The following is a 25532-nucleotide window of genomic DNA, read 5'->3' as shown; positions in this document are numbered from 1 at the left end:
GGAGCGGAACCGGACCCCGAGCCGTGCGCGCCGGCCGCGGGCAGGCGGTCCCGGACCGTCCCTCCCCCGCGGTCCTGCGGGCGGACGTGGGCGAGGGACTGTTTCCAGTCGCCTGGGCCTCCTCCCGCAGTCTCGCTCACTCCCGGGCCCCCAGAGCGCTCCACTGTCAGAGACCAAAACCAACTCCCAGCCAAAGCTCGCTGGGCCTTTGCAGACTTTGCCTTCCTTTCTTCTCCGTAGGAAAAGAATCTAGGGGGTGGAGGAGGGAAAACGAGAGGCCTTCTGGTACTTTCACCCCATATGCGGCCCCGTGTCTGGCAGGTGGCAGTTAAGATGTACCCCATTGGTAGGCTTCGTAAGTGGCGGGGAAGTGGTTCGTGGGGTGAGACCGGCGTCTGTCTCTGCATAGTTGGGTGTGTGTGCTGGCGCTCGGCGGTGAACGCTCGGAAAAACTGTCAGCTCGAGCGCCGCTGCAAATTAAAAGTGCCCCTGACCGGGGAAGGCGCTGCCTTTGATTTGCTCGTGTGGTGTGTAAATGCACCGACTCTTAGGAGAAAGCTGTTTCCTTGATGTAACGCTGATTGCCGAATTTTGAGTTTGTCAGGGCCCATAACTTTTCTCTCCCCTTTTCCTACCACCTAGCTTTTAAGTTATTTGACACTTTGGTGGAGTGTAAGAGCCCTGTGAAGTGAGTGAGACCTGGTTTGAATTTTGTTCTGCCTCCCCCCCTTCCCCCGCCGCCCACCGTGGTGTGAAAGTTGCTAAACCTTTCTAGTGTGAGAGCTTTAATTTATAAAGTGGAGATGATAATATTCAAGCAGGGAGTTTGTAAGATTTAGATGATACAGGTCAGTGGCTTTCAACAGCAAAACTATTGACACTTTGAGCCAGCCAATTCTTTATGGTAGAGGCTGCATTGTACATTGTAAGTTGATGAAGAGCATCCCTGGCTTCTATCCACCAAATGCCTGTAGCATCCGTCCCTTTCCAATTATAACAACCAAAAAATGTTTATTTTGCCCTGTGGGGCAAAATCATCCTGGGTTGAGAACCCCCAGTATAGGTGGTACAGATAAAGTACACACTCATCGTTTGCAATAACTTTATTATAATTGGTTTAATTTTATTTTGGCAACTAGTTACAAATCAGTGGTTCCTACCAGCTGTTAGAGGAGACATCCCTCCAGGCTGTGCTGCTCATGGATTTGTCTGTGATGGTACCAGAATATTAGTATTTGGGGGAATGGTTGAATATGGAAGATACAGCAATGAGTTATATGAGTTACAAGTAAGTATAGTTCACATTTATTATCCCAGACTGAAACTTTAATAATGTATTGTTCATAATCCTTTTAAAGATTGCAAAGTATTTCATTAGTGTACTTAAAATATTTGAGTTTCACATTTTATAGCTTAAAAAAAAAAATGTTGCCACTTCACCGGAAAGCTTTCACCTGAAAGCTTTCATTTCTAATGTCTTTTAGAATACCTAGTATAACATTTGTAACATTAAGTAGCATTGTTACTTAGTCTCAGTTGCACATGTTGTATGGGTGGGCTTAGTTTCTTACAGCTAGAAGTTTCTAAATCTGTGTTGTCTGTGGGGCTTCCCACCTGCTGTTCTTGGTCCTCAAGCCATACTTTGAAAATTTCTGCCTTAGTCTCTAGGAATACACAAAAGAGGGGCATTGATTTCATTTTTCCCTTCTAAATCTGACTCTCTACTAAGCCAGATTCAGAGCCCTCTGTGACTGTCTTTGTTGACTTTCTTTCTGAACTGACATATGTTCCCAGGGCCGTGATCATAAGGACATCTGGTAATTGATAGATGTGAGTAGATTTTACCTATTTACAAGCAACTCACTTTAACAAAAAAAGTTTAGATAAAGAAAGCATCCATGGGCAGAGGAATAAGTTTTAAGTCTTGGTTTATTAAGCGACTTTTATATGTATATAAAAGTGAAGTAAATATCAGTCATGGATCACTTAAGGTAATTCATAGAAGTTAGAATGCATAAATTACATTCACTCTTAACAGTATATAACTTATTTTTTTCATTTGGAAAATACTTAAGAACTGTTGATGTCTGTTATTATAAATTTAGTTTACTGTTCTTTAAATCCCAATTTGGGAGACTAGAAAGAGTTTCTATTAGAATATTTATTTTAATTTTATAAGTTATCTGCTTGTCATTTGTCTCAAAAGTCACTTATCATTCACCCCAGAAGGGACTTCTGATTAAAATGTATTGGTTTGATGTTACTCTGTCGACCATTTGGAATGCTTCCTGGTTTTTGTCTGACTATATTTATGCTCTTTTTTAGGCAAGTCGTTGGTTATGGAAAAAAGTGAAGCCCCACCCCCCCTCTTCTGGTTTACCTCCTTGTCCTAGGCTTGGACATAGCTTCTCATTATATGGTAACAAGTGCTATTTGTTTGGTGGCCTGGCAAATGAAAGTGAAGATTCAAACAATAATGTCCCCAGGTATGCTGACTCCTTTGCAGACCAACTGCTTATTTTATGATTTATTTAAGACCAAGACCATTTAGTTTTTTCCACTTTTATTAAAAAGGATGAAGCTTGGCCCTTTTTTTGTTTGTGCATTTAAACATAGCAGTGAACAAATTTGTGTGCATTTGTGTTTCCTTAGTTCCTGGAGTCTATTTGTTTTGAAATAGCTTTATTTCATATCACATCGAATTACATTATTAAATTGATATTAATATAATTGCCTTTAGAAATATATTTGTACATATTGAGCCATAATGTATTTTAGTTAGACATAAATAATAATGCAAAGTTATACATGCTTTTTTTAAGGTTAGATTTCTCTGGGAATCTGGTTAACAAAATTTTACTATAAAATGAAGGTCCTCTTTCCCACTTTTCATGCAGGAAGCTGTTAGAGTAGCTCACACTAGCAAAGACTTTTGGAGCCAATATGCCTCTCCACGTTCCTAACAGAATTAATTGCTGATACTCTTTTCTTTTACACGGTGTTTTGGTCATATTCTCATTATAACACTCAGGAATTGGAGATACAGAGTCAAAGGCTGTTTTCTGATTCATTGTTTATCATATGTGACTACTGGAGGAAGTAATATAAGCCTGTTTTCCTTCACAATGAAATGGAAGTGATTAAATTTACGGTGTCATCGTGATGACTAGAATAAGATCATGGATATAATTTTCAGAGGACTTTCATACTACCTTCAGCATATAACACAGTAATTGTTATCACGATGATTATGTGTCCTTTTAAAATCTACATTAGATTGATGTTAAAGTGTTGAATTTCTTCCCCAAACTTTAAAAAATAACATCATGTAAATATACTAAAACATCATGGAAGCTTTGGAAACTGGAAAAAAGGAAAATGTTTACCCCCCAACACTTAATGCAGATACTTTTAGCCCATCTTTTTTATTTTCTCACTAAACAGATATTTTTAGACTTATAAAAATTTAGGAAGTTAGGAAGTATACAAAATGCTTCCTCACAGAACATTTTCTATCATAAGAAACTTCTTATAATTTTCTTTTCAATATCCATTCCCATCCTAAAATCCAGAGTCACTGATCTATTTTCCATTTCCATCGATTAGCCTTTTTGAGACATTTTTTATAAGTGTTATTTTTCTTATATAAATGTGTCTTCTTTCAGTTAGTGTGCTTTTGAGTTTCATCCTTGTTGTAGCATGTATCAGATATTTCTTCTTTTTGTACAGTAGTGCTCTGTTGTGTGGATACACCATATTATGCTTATGTGTTCCTGAGTTCATAGACATTGGATTTTTTCTAATGTTTGTTTTTTATGAATAATGCTTCTGTGAACATCTGTGTACAAATCTTTATTTGGACATGTATTTATTTCCTTTGATTATATACTTAGTGATGGAAGTGCTAGGTCATATGGTACATTTATGTTTAACTACTTAAGAACTACCAAAGTGTTTTCCAAAGTGACTGCACCATTTAACATTCCCACCAGCAATCTATAGCAGTTATTTTCCCCCACATCCTTGCTAGCATTTGTTATAGCCTGTCTTTTTTATTTTTGCCAACCTAGTGGGTATCAGGTAATATCTCATTATGGTTTTAGTTTGCATTTCACTAATGACCAGTAATGTTGAGCACACATCATTTTGTGTGTTTTTAGTTATCACTTCTGTATCTTCTTTGGTGAAATTTCTATATCAAACATTTGTCCATTTTAAAGTTTAAGTTGTATTTAATCTTACTGAATTATGAGAATTCATTTATATGGAATAGATTGAAGTTTATTTTTTAAACAGAAATGTGATTTGCAAATATTCTAGTTTGTAGCTTGGCTCTTCATTTCCTTAATGGTATCTTCAGAAGTACAAAGTTTAAAATTTTGATAAGTCTAATTCCTTTATGGGTCATACTTTAGTGTGTCATACTTAAGAACTCTTTGCCTATGTCAAGATTCCGAAGTTGTTCCTCTATTTTCTTGTAAAAGGTTTATAGCATAGCTCTTATTACATTTAGTATCTGTGATGTGTTTTGAGTTCATTTTTGTAGTTGGGTTGATGTAGGGAATCTAGATTCAGTTTTCTACATGTGGAAATCCAGTTGTCCCAACCCTTTTGTGTAAAAGATGCCATGTTAGCTGGCATCTTCTGAGATTCAGTTGGCTACAAATATAAGGACTTATTTCTTGACTCTGATTCCTTTTCCATTGGTCTTTATGTCTAGTCTTATGCCAGGATCAGCTTGCAAAGTTTTGACTTTATCTGACCCTTTGTTTGGTTTCTCTATATTCTACATATAAGTGAAACCATCCAATATTTATCTTTTTCCTTCTGACTTATTTCACTTATATAATCCCTTCCAGCTCCATCCATGTTGCTGAGTAGTATTCTATTGTGTATAGATACCATATTCTTGATCCATTCATCTGTTTGGTGACAGATTGGGTCCATATCTTGGCTATTGTAAATAGTGGTACAGTAAACATCGTAGATTTGTTTTCAAATTAGTGTATTTTGTGTGCTTTTGGTAGATTCCTAGGAGTGGAATTACTGGGTTATATGATAAATCCACTTTTGTGTTTTGAAGCACTGGCACACTTCTTTCCATAGTGTGCCATTTGCAGCATGGATGGACTTAGAAGATATTATGGTAAGTGAAATAAGTCAGACAGAGAGACACAAACACTGTATGATTTCACACATGTGGAAGATAAACAAACAAAGTAAAAACAGACTTAGACTATAAGAACAAAATGCTTGTTACCAGAGTGAAAAAGAGAAGATAGGAGAACCCATCACTAAATTGGGATCAGTTGTGTGGTAATTATGTACAGCTGTTGACTATACAGAAACCTATATAATGTTTTAAATCAGTGATGCAATATTTCAATAGAAATATTTTAATAAAAAAAAGAAATATTTTAAGCAACATGCTAATTCTTTGCTTCCTTGAGCTGTTCTGAAATTAACATGTACATTTAAACTGCAAATATCTTGTCATCTTTGGGAAGAGGTAGCTGTCTTTACCTTAGCCGCCTTTTGCTGACTCCCATTTTTCAGTTCTTGAATCTTATTCTGAATTGCAGTAATGCCAAGAAAATATGTTTTTGCTAAATCTTTCTTAGTAATAGGACCTTCACGTTTCTAGTGATGATTAGACCTCACAACCATGTTTATCAACATTAGTTTTAATGTAGTTATAACTTACTTGTTGTACTACCATTTTACTTTCTTAATATAGTCTTTCTTGGATTTCTTTTTATTTTTCCTGGATAGCATCTATAGTTGTTTTTTTCCCAAAGCAGTTATAAGGCTAACTTTGAAGTTTTATATGTCCTAAATTGTTTTAATATTTTCCTCATACTTGAGTAATAATTTGATAGGAAATAGATTCTTACAAAAGTTATTTTGCAAAAAAACAAAAAGTTATTTTGCTTAAGTCATTGAAAACATCCATGCCATAGACAAATAATTATATAGTGAGGCATCTAATGCCAGTTTCTGGAGTCAAAAAGCTATGTAGGACAATGCTTTGACTTTATAGAGTGATGGTTTTAATAGGAAAAAAACTTGGAAAGCAATAGTTACAGAATGCTTCATTTATACATCTGTGCATAGCCAGAGAGCAGGCTAAAGGGTATTTATCAAGTACTGTCAATAGTGATTGTTTTGTTTTAATTTCTTTCATGCCCTCTTAGATATTTAAATGATTTCTATGAGTTGGAGCTACAGCATGGTTCTGGTGTTGTGGGTTGGAGCATTCCAGTGACTAAAGGGATTGTGCCTTCTCCAAGAGAATCCCACACAGCTGTTATATATTGCAAAAAAGACTCTGGAAGTCCTAAAATGTATGTTTTTGGTGGAATGTGTGGTGCTCGCCTAGATGATCTATGGCAGCTTGACTTAGGTAAGCTTAACTTTATCCAGGCTCAGGGATTGGTTATTAGTGATAAATGCAAATTTAACATTGTCTTGGAAATTATTTTTGATTATATTCATAACTAGCGCTTATGGCCAGCCTGTGGGCAGCCAAGGTAAGATGTAAGTTGTTGCTGATTAAGCAGGTTGAACACTTGAATGTTTGAGTTATGACAGTAACTCTCTCATTTGCCTGGATTGTCTGAGTTTGTGAGTGTTGGCCTGGGTTATTTATGGGTAGTGTTCTCTTTCTCTCTGAAAAGTGTCCCAATTAGGGATGACCAAATTTATGCCATAAATTAATCCACAGGAGATGTAACATTGTACTTATTATTACTGTCAATGAAAAAACCTTGGTTAGTTCTTTTTAAAGAGAGCCTAGAAATGAATAGATGCTGGGTGGGTGTGCCTCGTACCTTTGATGACCTTCTCCGCAATGTGCTCTTACTTAGAATGTTAAAATCCCTAATCTGGTCTTAATTCAAAAGTGATGGCCTCCTAAAAACACATCTCCATTAAAAAAAAAATCTACCATTCGGGCCCTCCCTGATGGTGCAGTGGGTTAAAGCACTGCACTAAGAAGCTAAAGCCACTTCAGCATGAGTTCGATCCCCGCCTGCCCCGGAGGTGACCACATGGCATGGCAGACCTCTCCTGACCTGCCCGCTGCTCCCCTCAGCAGTGTCCTTAGTAGATCTGCCTGTTCTGCTCCCCACTCTGTCTCTGGTGAAGCCTCTCGCCGCCCCTGAGCCTCTGGCCAGTTCTGTATGCACAAATAAATAAAATCTTAAAAAAAAAATCTACCATTCAAGTGTAAACAAATGTCATGAGTGGCAGTGTTTGTTTATCTTAAGATGAAATGAATGGTTTTGAAAGACATTTGATTCATTTTGATAATTCCTTTTTTATTTTCAAAAATTCTGCAAGTTGAGGTAATTTGCTATTATTAGATCAAGTTATTAATGTATTTATTTTTATTATTAGAAACTATGTCCTGGTCGAAACCAGAAACTAAAGGGACGGTACCACTTCCACGAAGCCTTCACACAGCCAGTGTTATAGGAAACAAGTACGGTCGCTTTTTTCTTTGTTTTTTACTTTTATTTTAACCAACTTAAGAAAGGTACATGTAAAGAAGAGTGATACTACTAGTTCTTTGGAAACAGTTTACTGAATTTGTCACACTTGATTGTCTTTATTAAAGCTAAAATAACATGCCTAAACTACCTAGGGTGCCATTTGATTACCATATTCTATGCTTCTTACACCCCACATAGAGCCTTTGTACAGATGAGGTATCCCATAACTAAGCAGAGTGGGTCAGACTGCTGGTCCCTTCATTAACAACAGGATTGACCCACCTGACTCACTGTTTCTTTTTTTTTTTTTTTTTTGCATATTTTCAGTAGTATGCCTTGTAGTCAGGTATGTACTCTCTTAATGATTACACTCGGATGGCGTTATGCGCACATCATAACCAGATTGCCTGAGTGCAGGTCTCAGCTTTGATACTTGACCTGTAGTATGCGGGACATAGAAATGTAATCTGTCTCTACTTCAGTTTCCTCAAGTATAAAATGGGGATAATAGCAAAACCCGCTGCACAAAGTTTCATGAAGTTTAAATGGATTCATAACTACTTACTGTTTACAACAGTGCCCGGTACATAGGACACATTGCTTAACAGCCACTGTCACTGACAGATCCCCTTATTGTGCAGCAGTGGGCCAGGGTTGTAAGTATTGTTTAAATAGTTTAAGTATCTACTTGTGAAGGGGTAAATTGAAAGTAATATTTTAGGAAGCAACTAGTTAGAATGTAGACCTTTTCAGGTTCCTTTATAAAAGAACCTTAAAACCTGCTAAGTTAATTTTTTTTTAAAAGCAGAACTTTTTTAACTGGTAGTTTCCCCTTGGAACCCTAACCTAAAAAATAGAGCTACTCTGGTTAACATGAGGTCACGTAGGTCCTTTCCTCTACCTGGTGGGACTTTCCTCTTCAGCAATCATCAGGCATGTCTCAAGAAACCTAGGGGCCTGAAGACACATCGTGTGAAGTTTTTTCTTTGAGTGATATCAGTGACCAAAATTATATAAACTTAACATTCTTTGGTTAGTATATGCATACAATTCAACACTTAACTTTGACTGGCACAGATAGCTGAGTATCTTTTGATTGAGTCACCCTTAGTATACGACATATAATAATGATTTTCAAATGTATTCTAATTGAAATATTTCCTGCTTAACTTGCCAGAGATAGTTTTGATCCAGTCTTGCTTCATAAAACTGAATTCTTGAAACAAGCCCACTTTATTGATCGTTGTCTTATTCCCATGACATAATGATAGTAAGTGAAGAGTCCTGAAACTCTGAGTCAACAAATAAGAAATTTAAGTTTGTCCTTAGCATGTTAAATCTAAAGCATAAAAATTAAAGACTTATGAGGGAAATCAGTTACTTTCTGTTCTCATTTGTTCTTCAGGATGTACATTTTTGGTGGATGGGTTCCACATAAGGGGGAGAATATTGAAACTGCACCTCATGATTCTGAGTGGAGATGTACCAGTTCCTTTTCTTACCTAAATCTGGGTAAGTTTTAAAGGCAATTTATTGAAATCAATTTTATTAATAAAAGAATTTTTGTCATCTAATTCAAGAACAAAAGATTAGTCACGGACATTTCTATCTTTTTAGATACAGCAGAGTGGATCACCCTAGTATCAGACTCTCAGGAAGATAAAAAAAATTCAAGACCAAGACCACGAGCTGGACATTGTGCTGTTGCAATTGGCACTCGATTATATTTTTGGAGTGGAAGAGATGGCTACAAAAAAGCACTAAATAGTCAAGTTTGCTGCAAGGATCTTTGGTATCTTGATACTGGTAGGTAAGAGTATTTAACAAATAAAATTTCTCCTCTAGGTAATAGGTAGTTAAATAATGTTAATCCTCTCTTCCCCATAATTAAAAATGAATGGAAGAAATAATAAATGTAGATAATCTATATTTTGGGGTGTCTATTCACTCCTTAAGTCTACTGGATTAATAACTCCTGTTAAAGAACAGTACATAGGAAAACGTAGTAGCTTTTACAGTGCTAAAAGTTAGCAGACACCACTGTAATCAAGTACTCAAGGTTAATATTACTAGTAATGGCATATTGATGTTATTCCTCCCCTCCACACGCAGTATACGTGATAAGCTACTTCACCTCCTTCTTCTCTTTCCACAAAATCCATATCCCCACTCAAGTAGATTGTTGAATGAGAAAAGAAGTCTAGAGGCCAATAGGGAAGTCAGATTTGGAGAGACCATATAAGTTACTATATGAGAAAATCAGGTTATCAAACATGCCTATAATATCAAACTTTTAAAGTGTATTCATAGGAAAATCTAGAAGACAATGTATATCAAAACATTAGCCAAGATGTAAGATTTTTAAAGGTATTTCTCTCATATCTGTATTTTCAGCAGTAACATGTATTGCTTTTTGAATTATAAAAACAACTCAATTTTATTTTTAAAAAGATTTTATTTATTTATACATACAAAAAATGGGGTGTAGGCCAGAGAGGATTCACTAGAGACAGAGCTGGGGAGCAGAACAGGCAAGTCTACTCAGATACACTGCTGAGGGAGGAGCGCTGAGAGGCCAGAGAGGCCTGCTGTGTCATGTTGGTCACCTCTGGCTGGCTGGGGACCTAACTCAGTGCCTGGATATAGCTTGATAGTGCTACCAGGGAGGCCCCCACGCAGGTTAATTTTAAAATAATTGAAAGAAGTAATAAATGGGACAAGTTAGAGGTAAAATATGGAAGAAGTACATACTACTTATCAAGAAAGGAAAGAAATATGGTAAACCCAGTGGACAGATTTATCTTTGCAATTGGAAATCATTACCTGAAGCCCACACATAATAAGTTTTGATCCCTGAGATTGGAATCAAAATGTGTGCATATAAATTCTTCACAGTAGTAAACTTACCACTTTAAAAAGCTTCTGTTTCTTTTAAAAGTTTTTCAAAAGCATTGATTCTGAATGACCAGTTTTTCCATAAATCTGCATAATAGGCTATAGACATGAATATCTGCCTAAAAGTGACCAAAGAATATAATAAAAGAATGATTAAGAAAATATTATGGCTACCATCATGAGGCCAAAATCTGGATTTTGCTTTTCTTCCTCTAAGTTGGCATCAAAAAAAAAATTTTTTTTTTGGTAGAAGGCAAGAGTCAGGACCTTGGCTTTTTTCATTTTAGCAGTGTTTTGTGCATTTGCTTACATATGAAAGAGTAATATAGTTCATTAAGGCCTTTTATGAAAATAGTGGTCTTTGGCTCTGCCTTCCTACCATTTTCCTTCCTTCACAAGCACCTACTTTACATTCTGTTAATTCTTTTGGTTCTTACTTCCATGTACTATGAATTTATGGCTACTTTGATTTTTTTCAGTTAAAGCATGTTATGCTCACTTTCTACCATGAAAGTTGAAGGCTTCTTCCTCTCCCTCCATTCATTATGTCTCCTCTGTGTACCTTTCCTGCCTTCCCCATTCTCTCAATGTGATACGTTGTGATTTTGCTAGGGGTATTCAGTGTTTACATAAAAGTACATAAACGCTATTCACAGGTAAGCCTATGCTCTCTGTACTATGAATATCTTCCTTACACAATTTTTTATTTGCCACGGATTAGTAATTGTCACTTTAGTTTTAAATTTATAGTATTTACCAGAAATTCAATCCATACTCTCTGTTATTTGTTTAAATCTTCTCTCATTGTGGTTAGATGCATCAGATATTCTATCAAATTTCATCATCTTGAAGAAATTTCTCCTGCACCAATCTGGGATGGTTGCCCTCCACAAATCGAGCACAGCCATCATCTTGGAGTCTCCCTTCATGACCTTCCGGGGGATAGTTCTTGCCTCTCACCTGTGCCGGATTCCCTGTATTCTGGATCCCATGTTTTTTCCTTTCTTAGTTTTACTTCCTCAGTTTTTGTGGAGTACATCCCAGGAAAATGGTGCATAGGTGATAACTTTATTTTGAGATCTTCACATTGCTTGAAAATATATTCAGTCTCCCTTCCCTTTTAATTGTCAGTGTGCATGGAAATAGAATTCTGAGTTGGAAGTCATTATCTTTCAAATTTTTGAAAGCATTGTTCTATTGTATTCCAAGTCTAATGTTTTTATTGAGAAATCCAAATCACTCCTAATTTTTGGTCCCCTGCAAGCTTTTAGGTTTTTTTTTGTCCCACTCTTTCTGAATTTCATGATGATGCCCCGAAAATACCTCAACTTAATTCCCTTGTGCTGAGTCTCAGAAGGTACTTTCAGTCTGGAGACAGTTCTTCAGCTCTGGGAATTTTCTTGACTGATTTTGATGCTTTGTACCTTTCTGTTTTTCTGTTCTCTCCAGTAATTTCTATTGTGTGGGTGGTATACCTCCTGGACTTGTTTATTGCCTGCTTTTGTTCAGGTGTGAGTTACCTTACTTTGAGAAACATGGAAGAACAGAATTGTGAATGGGATCATGGAGGAATTTGCATGGGAGTAGTTGAAGAAACTAGGTTTGATTATCCTCTAAAACAAGGTCATTGATTTTTTTCTGTAAAGTCCCAGAGAATAAATATTTCAAGCTTTATAGGCCACACGGTCTCTGTTACAGCTACTCAGTTCTGTTGTTATAGCATGAAATAAGTCACACACAATACATAAACAAATATGGCTGTCTTTCGATAACATTTTGTTACAAAAACAGATGTGACCTGGGTTTAACTCGTGAGCCATCATTTTAGAGTAGGATTCTAAAAGCCACAAAGAGATATTAGATACTAGACTTGTTCTATAAGGATTAAATTGTAGCTTATATGTATTCAGTCATTAGAAAAATAATTTTTCTTTCATAACTGTCCCAGAATTGTGAGTTCCTAGATACAGTAGGACTCTAGAGAAAAGAACAGGATATTATAGAAATAATCTCAGAACTTTTTTTCTAGCCCAGAGTATATGATCATTACTTGGTTCGGAAATGTTGATAATACTTTATACCAAAGCAATAACCTGTTTTGGGTCGTACACATTTTGATAAAAGGATCATTAATATTCTTTATATTTCCCCAAATATGCTCCCAGTCATCTTTGCTAACATTATTTCTAACATGTATGCTCTTGGCTAAAATTGGCTTATAACATTTAGAAACTTATGAAGAAGACAATATTAGCTATAAAATATGTGTTTTCCCCCAACTCTAAGAGTAAATATCTTTTCTGGATCTGAGGACTCAAATAGCTTGAAATTTTTGGTTGTAGATTTATTTGTATAAGCAATTAAATAAATTGAATCAGCACCCAAAACTACTTGCATTTGGCCTATTGTAGCTATGTTTACCTGAGTAAAATTTGCCCCTTTTGGTAAGCACATGAAATGTTCATTGCTGATGTTTTCAAAACTCTAGCTCACAGAAACTATTTATGTAAATGAACTATTGAAACTTTTGCAAATTAAATATATAATATTGTTCTTTAGAAAGACCACCGGCACCATCACAAGTCCAGCTGATCAAAGCCACTACTAACTCTTTCCACGTCAAGTGGGATGAAGTACCTACAGTTGAGGGCTATCTTTTGCAATTGAATACAGATTTGCCATACCAAGCTGCATCATTGGAGTCCTTAGCAGCACCGAATGTGCAAGGTAAAACAGTTTTCGTAATCAAAGCTTGTTTGCTCACACATTTTAAAATAAGTATACTGTAGAAAAGCTGGTGACTAGGCCTGGTTTAAGAAAAATTTTTTTGAAGATTTATTATTTATGCATACAAGAGCTGGAATGTAGGCCGGAGGTGTGGGAGGTGACAGGATTCACCAGAGTGGGGAGCAAGCAGGGGAGACAGGAGAGATCTGCTGCAGTCAGTGGCTGCAGATAACTTGATAGCACTGTCTTTGACCCCCGCACCACCAGGGAGGCCCTGGTTTAAGAAGTTTTATAAAGTGATGGTCTAGTCTTGATAACTACGTTTTGTTTCAACTGATACTTCACTCTCCTACCATTGTGATGTAGAATACATAGACATGTAGGATGAAATGTTCTTCATGTGATTTATTTTAATGTACTTTCTTAATTTGACATGCCGTTTGCCTCAGGAGATGGCTTAAATTCATTTTCACAAATATTTCAGCCATTTTCAAAAGTACTTTTAACTAAACAGGCACTTAGAAAGTAAAAGCAAATTTAATAATTTTACATGTTCTTCCAGAAAGGATGTGAGTCAACTCATAAGCAAAGTATTAAGAAAATAAGCTTTAATAATAATCCTACTTTTTAATCTTCAAATATGCAAGTAAACAAACACTTGATTGTAGTGTATTTTATTGAAGTTAATTTGGAGCATATCAGTCTGAATTTTCTCATTCCTACAGGAATCAGGATGGACCCTCACAGACAAGGCAGTAATAGCATCATTCCTAGCAGTGTAAGTTAAATGACTGGCAATGGTAAATGAATATTTGTGGTTATAGTCCCAGTTTTTATTAATGTGGAACATATTACCACCGAGCAGGGATTTTTTTTAAAAAAGATTTATCTATTTATGCATGCAGAACTGGGGTGCAGGCCAGAGGTGCAGGGGCGGTGAGAGGATTCACCAGAGATAGAGCGGGGAGCAGAGCAGGCAGATTGACAAAATACACTGCTGAGGGGAGCAGCAGGCGGGTCAGGAGAGGTCAGCTCCGGGGGTGGAGATCAAACTCGGCCCTGAAGCGGCTGCGGCTGGCTTGCATTGCGGTGCTGTAAGTGCATCAGAAGCACCTCTGAGAATAGAAAACACTGATTCCACTGATTGCCCTTCTTTAAATCTAGTGAAACAGAATCCTGAGGATGGCAAGGCAGCTCAGTTCTAGAGAAAGCTCCATGGATCACTGTGGTGGCAGCTTGACACAGGACGCTGAGCCAAGAGTCTGCTCTCTAGCCTCCTTGCATGACGCCACAGACTACTTATAACCAGAACTCAGAGTGCTTTGAAATCTGCATTTTGACATTCCTAAATATCGTGCACACTTTTTTTTAAATATCTAAAGGTGTACTTCACAAATGCACTTGAGATATTTTTCTTTATTGTGTTTGTTTGCCAAGTATTTGATTTTAAAATTAGGCACTTTCATTTATAAAGTGCTTCATAGTGGTCTGTGTGGAGTCTGATGAATAAGTTTACTTAGTCTCGCTGTTTTTATCTGGCAAATTGCTGTCTATGTCCACAACAGACTCTTTTCAGAGAAAGTGACATAGGTGTAGTCACACATTCTGCGCATGGCTCAGGACCCAGTCATGAGCAGGAGAGGCAGGAATGGTGTGTGGCAGGCAAAACCCATACAGCTGTTTCTGAGTAGCCTCTGTAAATACAGATCATGACTGTGTCTGTTACATACATACATATTGAATGTTGACTATATATTATGTAGTGCGTGTTTTTACGTGTGTCTCTTACACATGTGGAATGTACCACAAGGTTAAGGAAAGGCAAGGATCTCCTGCTCCGACTCTTCCTGCACTTGATTCTTTCTTCCCAGAAACCACTACTTGCAACTTTTTTTTGCTTTCTTCTGGTATCTCTCTACTTTAAATAAAGCTCACATACTGTCATTTCATAACATTCTAGTTTTAGATCAGTGGTCTTTAATAATGGAAGATAAAGATTTGATGATATTTTAAAATACTTCACACAATCTGCCTTCCAACATCCTTTAACTATTTTTTTTAAAGATTTATTTATTTATGCATTAGAGAACTGGGATACAGGCCAGAGGTGCAGGGGTGGTAAGAGGATTTACCAGAGACAGAGTGGGGAACAGAACAGGGAGATGGATGAAGTACAGTGCTCAGGGGAGTAGCAGGTCAGGAGAGGTCTGCCGCACCACGTGGGTCACCTCCAGGGGTGGAGATTGAACTTGCACTGACGTGGCTGTGGCCAGCTTTGCAGTGCTTTGTCTTAACCAGTTGCATTACCAGGTTAAGTATTTTTAGTCAAGTTGTTATTTGATGTTTATGCTAAGTACCTAGTATGCTGTGAGTGTTCTTTCTTCATCCAGCTTTTTCATGACATTATTAAATGCTTTGTTTTTCATTTGCTCATTTTTCTTCTTACTGATCATTAATTAATACTCAAATTTTCCAACAAAAATGATGAAATTTCACTTTTCAAAGTAGTCATTTCCTTTTGTCTTTTCTCTCTGTTGGAACCATCCCTCTGTCTCATGCTTTGGTCTGTGCTGGGTCTTCTCTAGGCCTGCTGCAGGCTGACGTTATAGAACTTCCATTTGCTGATGCTTGGAGTTTCTTCTCTTTTCCTACATTAGAGCTCACGTTTCTTGATGTCATTTCTTCTTCTTGCCCATCATTTCCCCTTGTTTTGTTTGGGAGCTCCCTGAGAAATGGTTTATAAAAGGTAAACTGTTTTGGTTCGCTTTATCTGAAATGCATTTATCTGAAAATGCCAGTTGTCTGTTCACATTTGGCTGGTAGTTTAGTTGGGTTCTAGAATTCTGTACTGGAATCTTTTCCCTCAGAAATTTGAAGGCATTTTCCTACTGTCTTCGAGCCTTCAGTGTTGCTAACTGGATTCCTGATCCAGGTATGTGGGAACTATTTTTTTTCCTTTTTACCCACAGTATTCTGAAATTTCAACAGTGATGTGCCTCAAAATATTTGTCTTCATTCACTGTGCTCTGCACTTGGTGGTGGACCCCACGTTCTGAAAACTCGTGGCTCTCATTACTATTTCTTCTTTTACTTTCTATTCATTTTGCTTTTATTTTTTCTTTTGGTCTTCCTGAACTAACCCCCTACTTTTATTTGGTGGTTCCTATCTTGTATCTTCCTGTCTATTCTGCTTTCTGAAGGAATTGCTCTTTTGCATAAATTTTTATCCAGTATCTAAATGTACTCAACCACATATTTCATTTCTAATGGTTTCTTTAATTATTCCTATTTTCTCTGTAGCAACTTATTCTTACTTTGTAAATAGATCTTTCCCTTTCAAGAATCCTGTTTTTAATTTGGAGTTTTATTCTGCCTCTGCAATGTCTTTTCTTTTCTTCAATGTTTTGGTCTTGGTCCTTTATGTTAAAGGCTGTCAGCCGGTGTCTGGTGATGCTTGGATGTCCTTTCATGGCTGTTCTGTCATGTCTTTTATTTATTTATTTATTTATTTATTTATTTATTTATTTATTTATTTATTTATTTATGCATACAGAACTGAGGTACAGGCCAGAGGTGCAAGGGGTGAAAGGATCCACCAGAGACAGATTGGGGGAGCAGAACAGGCAGATGTACTGAAACATACTGCTGAGGAGAGCAGCGGGTAGGGTCAGGGGAGGTCTGCCATGCCATGTGGGATCAAATTCATGCTGCAGTGGCTGTGGACAGCTTCATAATGCTGTGCTTTACCCTGTTGTACCACCAGGAAGGGCCCTGTCATGTCTTTATTGCCCTTTAAGGTGAGGCATTAAAAAGGAACGTGGAGAGTGTCTTCATCTGTTTGGGTTGTTACAGCAGCAGCATAGAATAGGTTCTTTAGAAACCATGGAAACTTATTTCTGACATTTCTGGAGGCTACAAGTCTGAGAGCAGGGCCCCTCCATGGTTAAGTTCTGATTGAGGTTCTTCAGGGCTGCAGTCTGGCTACTTCTCATGGTAGAGGGGGCAAGGGAGCTTTCTCTTAGGGCACTTTTACAAAGCATTGACTCTCTCCCCAAAGCCCTGCCTACCAAACCCATCACCTTGAAGATTAGGTTTCAGTGAAAGGATGTGTGGAAGACAAGCATTCAGACTAAGGCAGAGCCTGTACAGAGGGCAAGACTTGTGGACTAGAAGACCTTAACTGGCTGTGTGGAAGGACCTAGGATTATCAGGGCTTTTCCTTAGACCAGCGAGTTTCCCCTGAGAATTCACCAGTCACCTGCATATGGCTGTCAGCTTGACTGTTAGTATCCTGGGAGCCTCTTGCAGGAATTTCAGGATTGAGGTCTGGTGTCTGCCCAATATGCAGACTTTAGCTTACTCTCCATTTTTAGTATGGGCCCTTCTTCTGCCCTCCCCCGAGGGACACTGAACTGTGCACAGTCCAGATCCTCATTTCAACCTTCCTGCATATTTTCTAGCATTAGTCAAAACAGGGGAGAGGGAGATGATCACTTGGTTTGGTTTTTTTTGAGGAGTGTCTCAACACGTGTTTAATCTTTGTTAAACCAAATCTCAGTGCTCATTTAGTTTCATTTTACACAGTTTAGTTAGAATATCTTATTTTTAAGCCAAGAACACTTTAGAGACACTGTAGATGGAGGCTTTGGAATTAAATAAACCTCAATTCAAATTCTAGCTCAGCTATTCCCTGGTTCCCTGACTGTGAATATATTGCTTAAGAACTTTGAGTTTCATTTCTTCATCAGTGAGCCAAAGAGGCAATCCAGTTATAGATTCCTGTGAAGCTTGAATGAGGTACAGATAGGTGTTAGGCAGCAAGTGCCTGTCAGTGCTCCCTAGTGGCTGTGACCAGCGTCACCTATTGACAGGGCACGTTATATGCAGGTGCCTTTAATGCATGAGAAGTTACACATGATAGTGTCGTAGTTGATGCAAAGGAAGAGAAAGAAAAGTAACAGAAAACAGTCACCCACAAGAGGCAGCAATGTTGGGTTATTTGAATAAAGCCTGTAGATACAGCTTTATAATAAGCAATGTTCACACTGGTGGCATAAATTATCAAAAAGTTTAAATGTGCTCATTATGGTATATATAAGTAGACAAGGAAAAATGTAATTAGGAAGATTCCTATCAAAAATGTTAAATGTTAATGAATATTAATGTATGTGTATTAAGTCTTGATAAACTGCGTCATACAAAATAATTCGCTTGCTTTGAGGTTTCATATAACTGAGATTTACTTAGAGGAGTCATCAATTCTTTTATCTGACTTCATTAAGAAAATGCACCAGAATGCTGAATTTGGTAACTTTGGTATCCTCTCCTACATAAATACTAACTACTACTTTAAAAATGTAGATTTTTGTCCCTGAAAATATAACTCCATTTTCTACTCTTAATTGACCTTTTGAGAGTGGAGATTAAATGAAAAGAAATTGTTTTCTTAAACTATTGCAAAACTTAATAAATCTATACAAGTTAAAAATATAATTGTAAGATATTTTGTATTTTGATAAACTTCCTATAGGTTTAAGTTGAAAATTTTTATGTGTTTTTATTTAATAGACTATTGCTTGTTGTAATAAGTTTATTTTATTTCTTGTAGATCAATGATACAATGAACAATGCAAAAACTGAGCAATCAGCTGTGAAAGGAACTTCAGTAAAGAATAAACCAGATCTGAAGATATCAACTGATCCTAATGCCATTTTACATTCTTCTTTGGCAACTAATGCTTCTAATCATAATAGTTGTGTGGTGGATATGCTAAGGAAAAATGAAGGTATAAGGATGGCATTTTGAATAAAACAAAACCTTTCTATAGTAATGTTAGAGAATTTTAGACTCTTTGAAAAAGTAAATGTTAAATGACTTTGATGCATATTCAGATCACAATATCCTTTCCTAACACATTGACCCAATTGGGGTGATGTCCGAATGCCACGGAAGCATTCTGAATAGCATTGCCTGGGCAGTAATGATCAGCTACTCACTGTGGAATTTAAATGAGGCAGATTCTCATAGGACTTCTGAGGCTGGCCAAGTGTGTTTGGTGCCATTGTCCCGTTATTTTATTTTCTTTGTACTATAACTTTGAAATTATTTCAAGAGGAATTTTATCTGTGTTGTTCACTTCTTTTTTCCCTACTTCCCATATCTATGCCTGGTAAATAGTAATCACTTGGTAAATACTTATTTAGTAACTAGATTATCCTCAGAAAGGACATTCACTAATGAGAAATATTGATTAGTCTATTCTTGAAACAGCTTATAATGTGATGATCCTTATATTTAAAATAAGTTTGTTTGAATATTTTAAATGTCAGTTGAGACATATAAAGTTGTTCCTCTGATTTCAAGGTCAAAAATTATTTTATAAATCTCATTTTGGTGTATCCCTGACATAGAGAAATGTGAGTTTATTTTTAATTTGGAGCAAAATCATAACCAATGTAAGTCTAATTCCTCTTCAACAATTCAAACGTAACAAGATTAATTCCCTTTATTTCCATTTTACTTTATAGTTCATGCAAGGAAAGTAATTTCCTATATTTTACTCATATATATTTCATTACTTGTAGAAGAGGAAGGCTCTTTTGTCTTACTGACTTTTTTTATGGTAAGGAATCATTTGGTCATGACTATAAACACTTCGTTCAGGACTCCAATTAAGAGTTATTTCTATATGATTTTCAATATCTATCATATAAAAAAGTTCACATTCTTGAAAACAAATATGAGCTTCTAATCCTATGTTATAAGGCAGTTTAGATTAAATTAATACTAAGCAGTGGGAAGAGCAGAGTGATTGTACAGTGACAGAGTCTGGCACATCATAGACTGTCCAGTTATAAATGATTCTCACCTGAACAGTTGGATATTAGACTTTCTTTCTGAAAGTTGGAGTAACTGGTTTGGTTTAAAAGTAGAATGACATGATTAGATTATTTTTGGAAAGGACATACTAGTCTCACCATCAGGTGCATGATTGGGAGATGTGTTCAGGGGTTCTTTTAGGATGCCAGGAGATGCATGGACATGAGGCAGTGGGCAGGGCAGAGCAGATAGTCATGTCCATGAGATGAGACAATGGTTGGGTATGAGAAATGTGTTAAACAGGGCTCCTAGTTTTGGGGTTGTATATCTAGAAGGATGAATGTGGATAGGATAGACAGGAGCAAGAACAGATTTAGAGAAAAAATAGGCTCAACTTCATTGTTTACTTTTTTTTGAAGTAATGAGGAACATATACATAAAGATTTCTAGTGGGTGGCTGCATGCTCAGATCTGTAGGCTAGGGGTCAGTGCTGGGGTGGAAGGATAAGTAGTCAAGGATATCTAAAATGTGAGCTCCACAAGAGCAGAGAGCTTGTCTGACTTGTTCACTGATCAATTCCCAGGTCCTGGGGTAGTGCCTAGAACATAAGTATTTGAGAGCTATGATTCATGAATGGTAATTGAAGCACAGGAAAAAATAAAGAAAAAAAACCTATGGGACGCCTGTATTTAAAGAGTCATTGGAAGCAGGGAAATCAGCTAAGAAATTTAAAAACGGTTCCTCAAGGCTTAGGGAGGGAACCAGGAGGATCAGTTTTGTGATTTCTCCATAGTGGGCATCAATTTGTGACTATGTATTTATTTGTGTGTACATGTTTCTCCCTGCCATATAACTCCTTGTGTGCGAGGCAGGAACCATGCCTTTGTTGCACCATTATAAAAGTAAGCACACAGGAGGAGAGTGTATTTCCAATACAGTAAATAGGAGTTATAGAAGAAACAACTTCAAAAAAAGAGTATGTAGTCAGCAGTGTTTACATTGCAGAATGATCAAGTAAATAAAAATTGAAAAATATCCCTTTGAAATCTTGACATTTGCCAGAACCATTTCATTAGAATAATGAAACTTGGGGGAGATCAAGGAAGTAGAGACTGCAATGAAGGGAAACAGCAGGGTATATGATAGCTGAAAAAAGACCTTAGGTGTTGAGAAGGATGTGTGTTTATTTGTTCAAAAGACTTGATAATGTTCATGGAATGAGGGCCAAAAATTGCTGAAGAACCTGAAAACTCTGAAGAGAGTAATAGTTGATGAAAAGGGTCCCAATTTATAGGGGATGGAATGGGAACAAGAGCATGGGAGGATAAACTTCCCTTGGAGAGATTTCAGTTCATCCTCTGAATGAAAGAGAAGTCAGAGAGAAAGGGCACAGTCATAGTATGTTTCCAGTTTAGGGCGGGAAAAGGCAGAAAATAGAGGGCATTCATGTTTCATCACCTCTTTGACCTGTTTTTTCCCTAAAGTGAGAGGCATGACCATTTTATGCATGATCTACTAGATTTTGAGAACAATGTTTCAATGTTTGGAATGAAAAAAAGAGCTGAGAAGTTAGACTTCTGTTATGAATATAATGTACTTTATTTTTCTCAACATTTTATGCCAGATGGCTTAATTCATATAAATAACATTTGTAGAACTCATGTTTATGATTTTAAAACTGAGAACACCCAATATTACATGACAAAACTATCAGATACAATAATAACGTGCAGGTATTATGTTAATAATTGATTTTTTCCCTTCAATTTTAGGTCCTCACACTTCCTCAAATATAGGTGTTCTAAGTAGTTGCCTGGACTTAAGAACAGTAATCCCTGAAACTTCTGTATCCAGTACTGTTTCCAGCGCACAAACTATGGTAACCCAGCAGACCATTAAAACTGAATCATCCAGTACAAATGGGGCAGTGGTTAAAGATGAAACTTCACTAACAACATTCAGTACCAAATCTGAAGGTTTGAAATGTGTTTCACATACTGTATTTTGAACAATTTATGTATATAAGTTCATCCAACTTACTTGTTTTTGATGGGAATTGTATTTCATCTTGGATTGACTCATAGATGAACAGACGAAGTATTTCTTTAAAAAAAAAAAAGATTATTTATGCATACAGAACTGGGGTACAGGCCAGAGGTGTAGGGGTGGGGGTGAGAGGATTTACCAGAGACAGAGTAGGGAGCAGAACAGGTTGATGTATTGAAATATACTGCAGAGGGTAGCAGCAGGTGGGTCAGGAGAGGTCTGCCACACCATGTGGGTCACCCCCCTGGTTGGGGATCGAACTTGAGCTGCAGCAGCTGTGGTAGCTTCATAGTGCTGTGTTTTACTCTGTTGTGCCACCAGGTAGGGCCCCAGACAAAGTATTTCAGTGCAATCATTAGTGATGTATTTCCCCAGCAAAAGATTGTTCTAGACTATGGAGCAACAGTTCTCCCAGCTTGACTGAAATCTGATTTTATACATTCTCACTCTTTCTTTTGCATTAGGAATTGTGTTTCACCTTGGTAGACTTGGTAGACTTCCTCTGAAATTTTTATTAGTCATCAAAACTTTGAAAAAGGAACTTTATGAACTAGTTTGAGTTAGTAGGTCCATGTCTCTAACTACTATCTTCTCCATCTGACTATTCTTGTATAAGTCATATTTTAATGTGTCTTTGTAATAAGAGCTTCTGTAAGTCTTATATGATGAATTGTTTAATTTTTAGTTGATGAAACGTGTGCACTGCCTGCAACTAAGATCAGCCGTGTAGAAGCACACGCTACGGCAATGCCTTTTTCTGTGAGTATATAAAGTAACATGAAGATGATGTGAGCTTATAAATGGTTAAGTGCTTTAAATGCTGAGCACTTTCAACATAAATTCTTGAAAAGATCCTTGTAAAAATCATCTTTACTAGTAAAGACTTGACATAGATTTAGAAAAGGAGGGTTGAATAGGAACATTTTCAGTGTAATGTTAAGTGAAAAAAGCTATATAAAAATGATGTGTATACTGTCACCCCTTTGTGTTAAAACACACAAGATAGGCACTCACCTTCGTTGCCCCCCTCCACCCCGCCCCCCATTAAGTCCAAGCACAGCCCAGCACTGTGTGGGGAGAGGGGCAACTCTTTCAGGTTATGGGGCCACAGATAATGTTGACTTTCTTCTTTATAATTTTTATCTTCTCTATGCTTTCACTATTTTTCTATAATGAAATGTGTTACTTTCATAATCCTAAGTACTTTCATATTCCTTAATAGGAGCACAACAGAATATTGCAAATATTGGGGTAAATGTGCCTTTAGAGTAGCCCCATCCTCTCTGATACTGGGCTGTTTTATGGAAAAGCAGAACTGCCTTGCATGACACCAGACTTAAAAATACTAGGAATGTGTCTCACAGATCTACCAAGTTCATCTTAATTAGCTATATATAAGGATAATACATATGTGTGTGCATACTTTTAAATTTGTTTTTAAGTTATAAGTGATTTCAGCTTCATTGCTACAAAGTAAGAGTTTTTATGCAAACTAATATTTTCCTTTCAGACTCTTTAGGAATTATCTATAGTTTTAGTTTTCTTTCAGTCATGATTTTAATTATTTACCGTCATTAGCTTAAGTCTGTCTAGAATGTTATGTTCCAGTATTCCTAGCCCCTTGTCAGGGAAGAATTAATAAAATGAACTGTTTGTTTCTCTTAAATCTATTTTTCATCAACCAGAATGGTATTGTTATTTCAGTTGGAGCCAGTTGTTTTATAAAAATTGTTGAAGAGCATTTTTACAACTTTAAAGATGAAAACAAGTTTAAAGCTATTCCTTTAAATAGCTCTTCTTATTAGTTCACTTTGTCATGTGTGATAGCCTAAATAACAAGTGATGTGAATTATAAGCATGTACCTCTGCTGTTATATATTTAAGACAGAAATAAATAACTGAAGTGCACATTTGTTTTGAGCTTCTGGAAACAGTGTCTCATTTATAAAGAAGATGGCTTAAAAGGTTAGTTCCAGGGATAAGTATAATTCACTTATCACTAAAAGTAGCTTAAGGTAGAGGAAGTTTATTTGTTTGAAAGCAAGGTAAACAATGTAAAACTGTTTAATTTGCTCCTCTTTAGATATACTAAGCGACATGCAAATTGCTTTTTAGTTTTGAACATTTTTTCTCCTTTTAGGTTTGGAGAATCACAGGTATTTTCAAGTACAAAGATCACTGAATTTCTGCTAGTTGTTTTTGAATCTAGAAATAAGCCAGCTTGGAATGAATTTATCTTATTTGCTCCTTTGGAGTAAGTTGTAATTTCAAACCAAAGGGATTACATTTTCTGAGAGAGTCTCTAAAATGACAGTATTCTATAAAACAGCTGGCATTTTAACATACCACTGATTGGAAAGCATGCTAACTCCAACTCGGTTGATTGTTCAGAGCCCCTGACGTGGAGAATGCCTGTCACTCCCTGTGTTTGAACTGGCATCCCTGTGTCACCATCAGTTGACCTAATCTGTCAAGAGTTTATTTACTTATGAGTTATTAATGTTGTGGAATTTACCATATACCTACTTGTAGATCACTGCATGGATTTAGTAAATCTTGAAGTTTCTTATATGCTCAATAAGAGTGTTCATAACTTTTTCTTTCTCTAAAATTAGAAAGAGACTCCTTCAAATCCAGTGACTACAGTGAAAGCAGGAGAACGACAGTGGTGTGATGTAGGAATTTTTAAAAACAATACAGCTTTGGTGAGCCAGTTTTATTTGCTGCCCAAAGGGAAGCAAAACATCTCAAAGGTAGCTATTGATATATTTTCTATGCTGTGAGTCTCAATGTTTTTTTATTTACTTATTTTTTTACAGCTCTGATTCAGGTCACTTGAAAGAATAAAATTGGAATATGTTCAGAATCTGTAATTGAAAGTTCTGTATGCCTAGTTACATGTTTGCAGCCTCATTTATATGATACATTGACAGGCCAAGCAGGTCATTTAAAAATACTAGTCACTGAATTGGATTTGAGTAATAAATAACATGATCTGGCTAGTACAGTGAAGGATTTTTTAAAAATATCCCTAATTGTTGTTACCTGGTATGTTTAGAGAATAGAACATTTTTTTTTAGAGAATTTTTTAAATTTATGATGTCACAATTTAAAAAGAATTCTAAAAATACCCTGCATGCTATTTAATGCAGTCTAATTTTCCCTTCATTCTGAAGTCCCTTAAAGAAAGCCTGTATATAGAAGTGAGGTAAGTATATAAATGTTATCTATATCTAAGAATTATGATATAGATAACAGTGCAAAGCATATGAACAGTTTTTCCTCCCTGGGTTGGGGAATTTCAGAGAGAGGATTGCCAAACACAGATTCTCAGTTTGAATTGCCCAAAGAGCTGTACAAATGGAGAATATAATACCATTTTTATTTCTCTAATATTGCTTCTGGTGTCCCTCCTTTTCATATTGAATTTTTTCAATTCCTGAAAAAAATATTAACCTTGGTAACTGCTTTGCTAATATTATGTCTAATAAAAATTCTGGCTATAGCTTGATTTCATAATCAAACTCTCTCTCTCTCTCTCTCTCTCTCT

General features: G+C 36.6%; 1 protein-coding gene across 1 annotated transcript in view; it reads left to right on the top strand.

The window, feature by feature from the left end:
• The window catches only part of HCFC2 (host cell factor C2), a 30338-nt gene that overhangs the window by 476 nt on the left and 4330 nt on the right, over nt 1-25532 (top strand). The window contains exons 2-13 of the mRNA XM_004675739.2: nt 1140-1288; nt 2326-2486; nt 6195-6403; nt 7399-7483; nt 8899-9005; nt 9111-9299; nt 12948-13115; nt 13841-13893; nt 18724-18901; nt 21709-21912; nt 22668-22741; nt 24598-24735. Coding sequence (XP_004675796.1) covers nt 1140-1288; nt 2326-2486; nt 6195-6403; nt 7399-7483; nt 8899-9005; nt 9111-9299; nt 12948-13115; nt 13841-13893; nt 18724-18901; nt 21709-21912; nt 22668-22741; nt 24598-24735 — 1715 coding nt within the window. The remainder of the gene's footprint in view (nt 1-1139; nt 1289-2325; nt 2487-6194; nt 6404-7398; nt 7484-8898; nt 9006-9110; nt 9300-12947; nt 13116-13840; nt 13894-18723; nt 18902-21708; nt 21913-22667; nt 22742-24597; nt 24736-25532) is intronic.

The sequence above is a fragment of the Condylura cristata genome, unplaced genomic scaffold (assembly GCF_000260355.1).
Source record: "Condylura cristata isolate star-nosed mole 26May11 unplaced genomic scaffold, ConCri1.0 scaffold00004, whole genome shotgun sequence".
Classification (NCBI taxonomy): domain Eukaryota; kingdom Metazoa; phylum Chordata; class Mammalia; order Eulipotyphla; family Talpidae; genus Condylura; species Condylura cristata.
The sequence above is the reverse complement of the archived record's forward strand: the minus strand, read 5'-3'. Positions and strand labels throughout refer to the sequence as shown.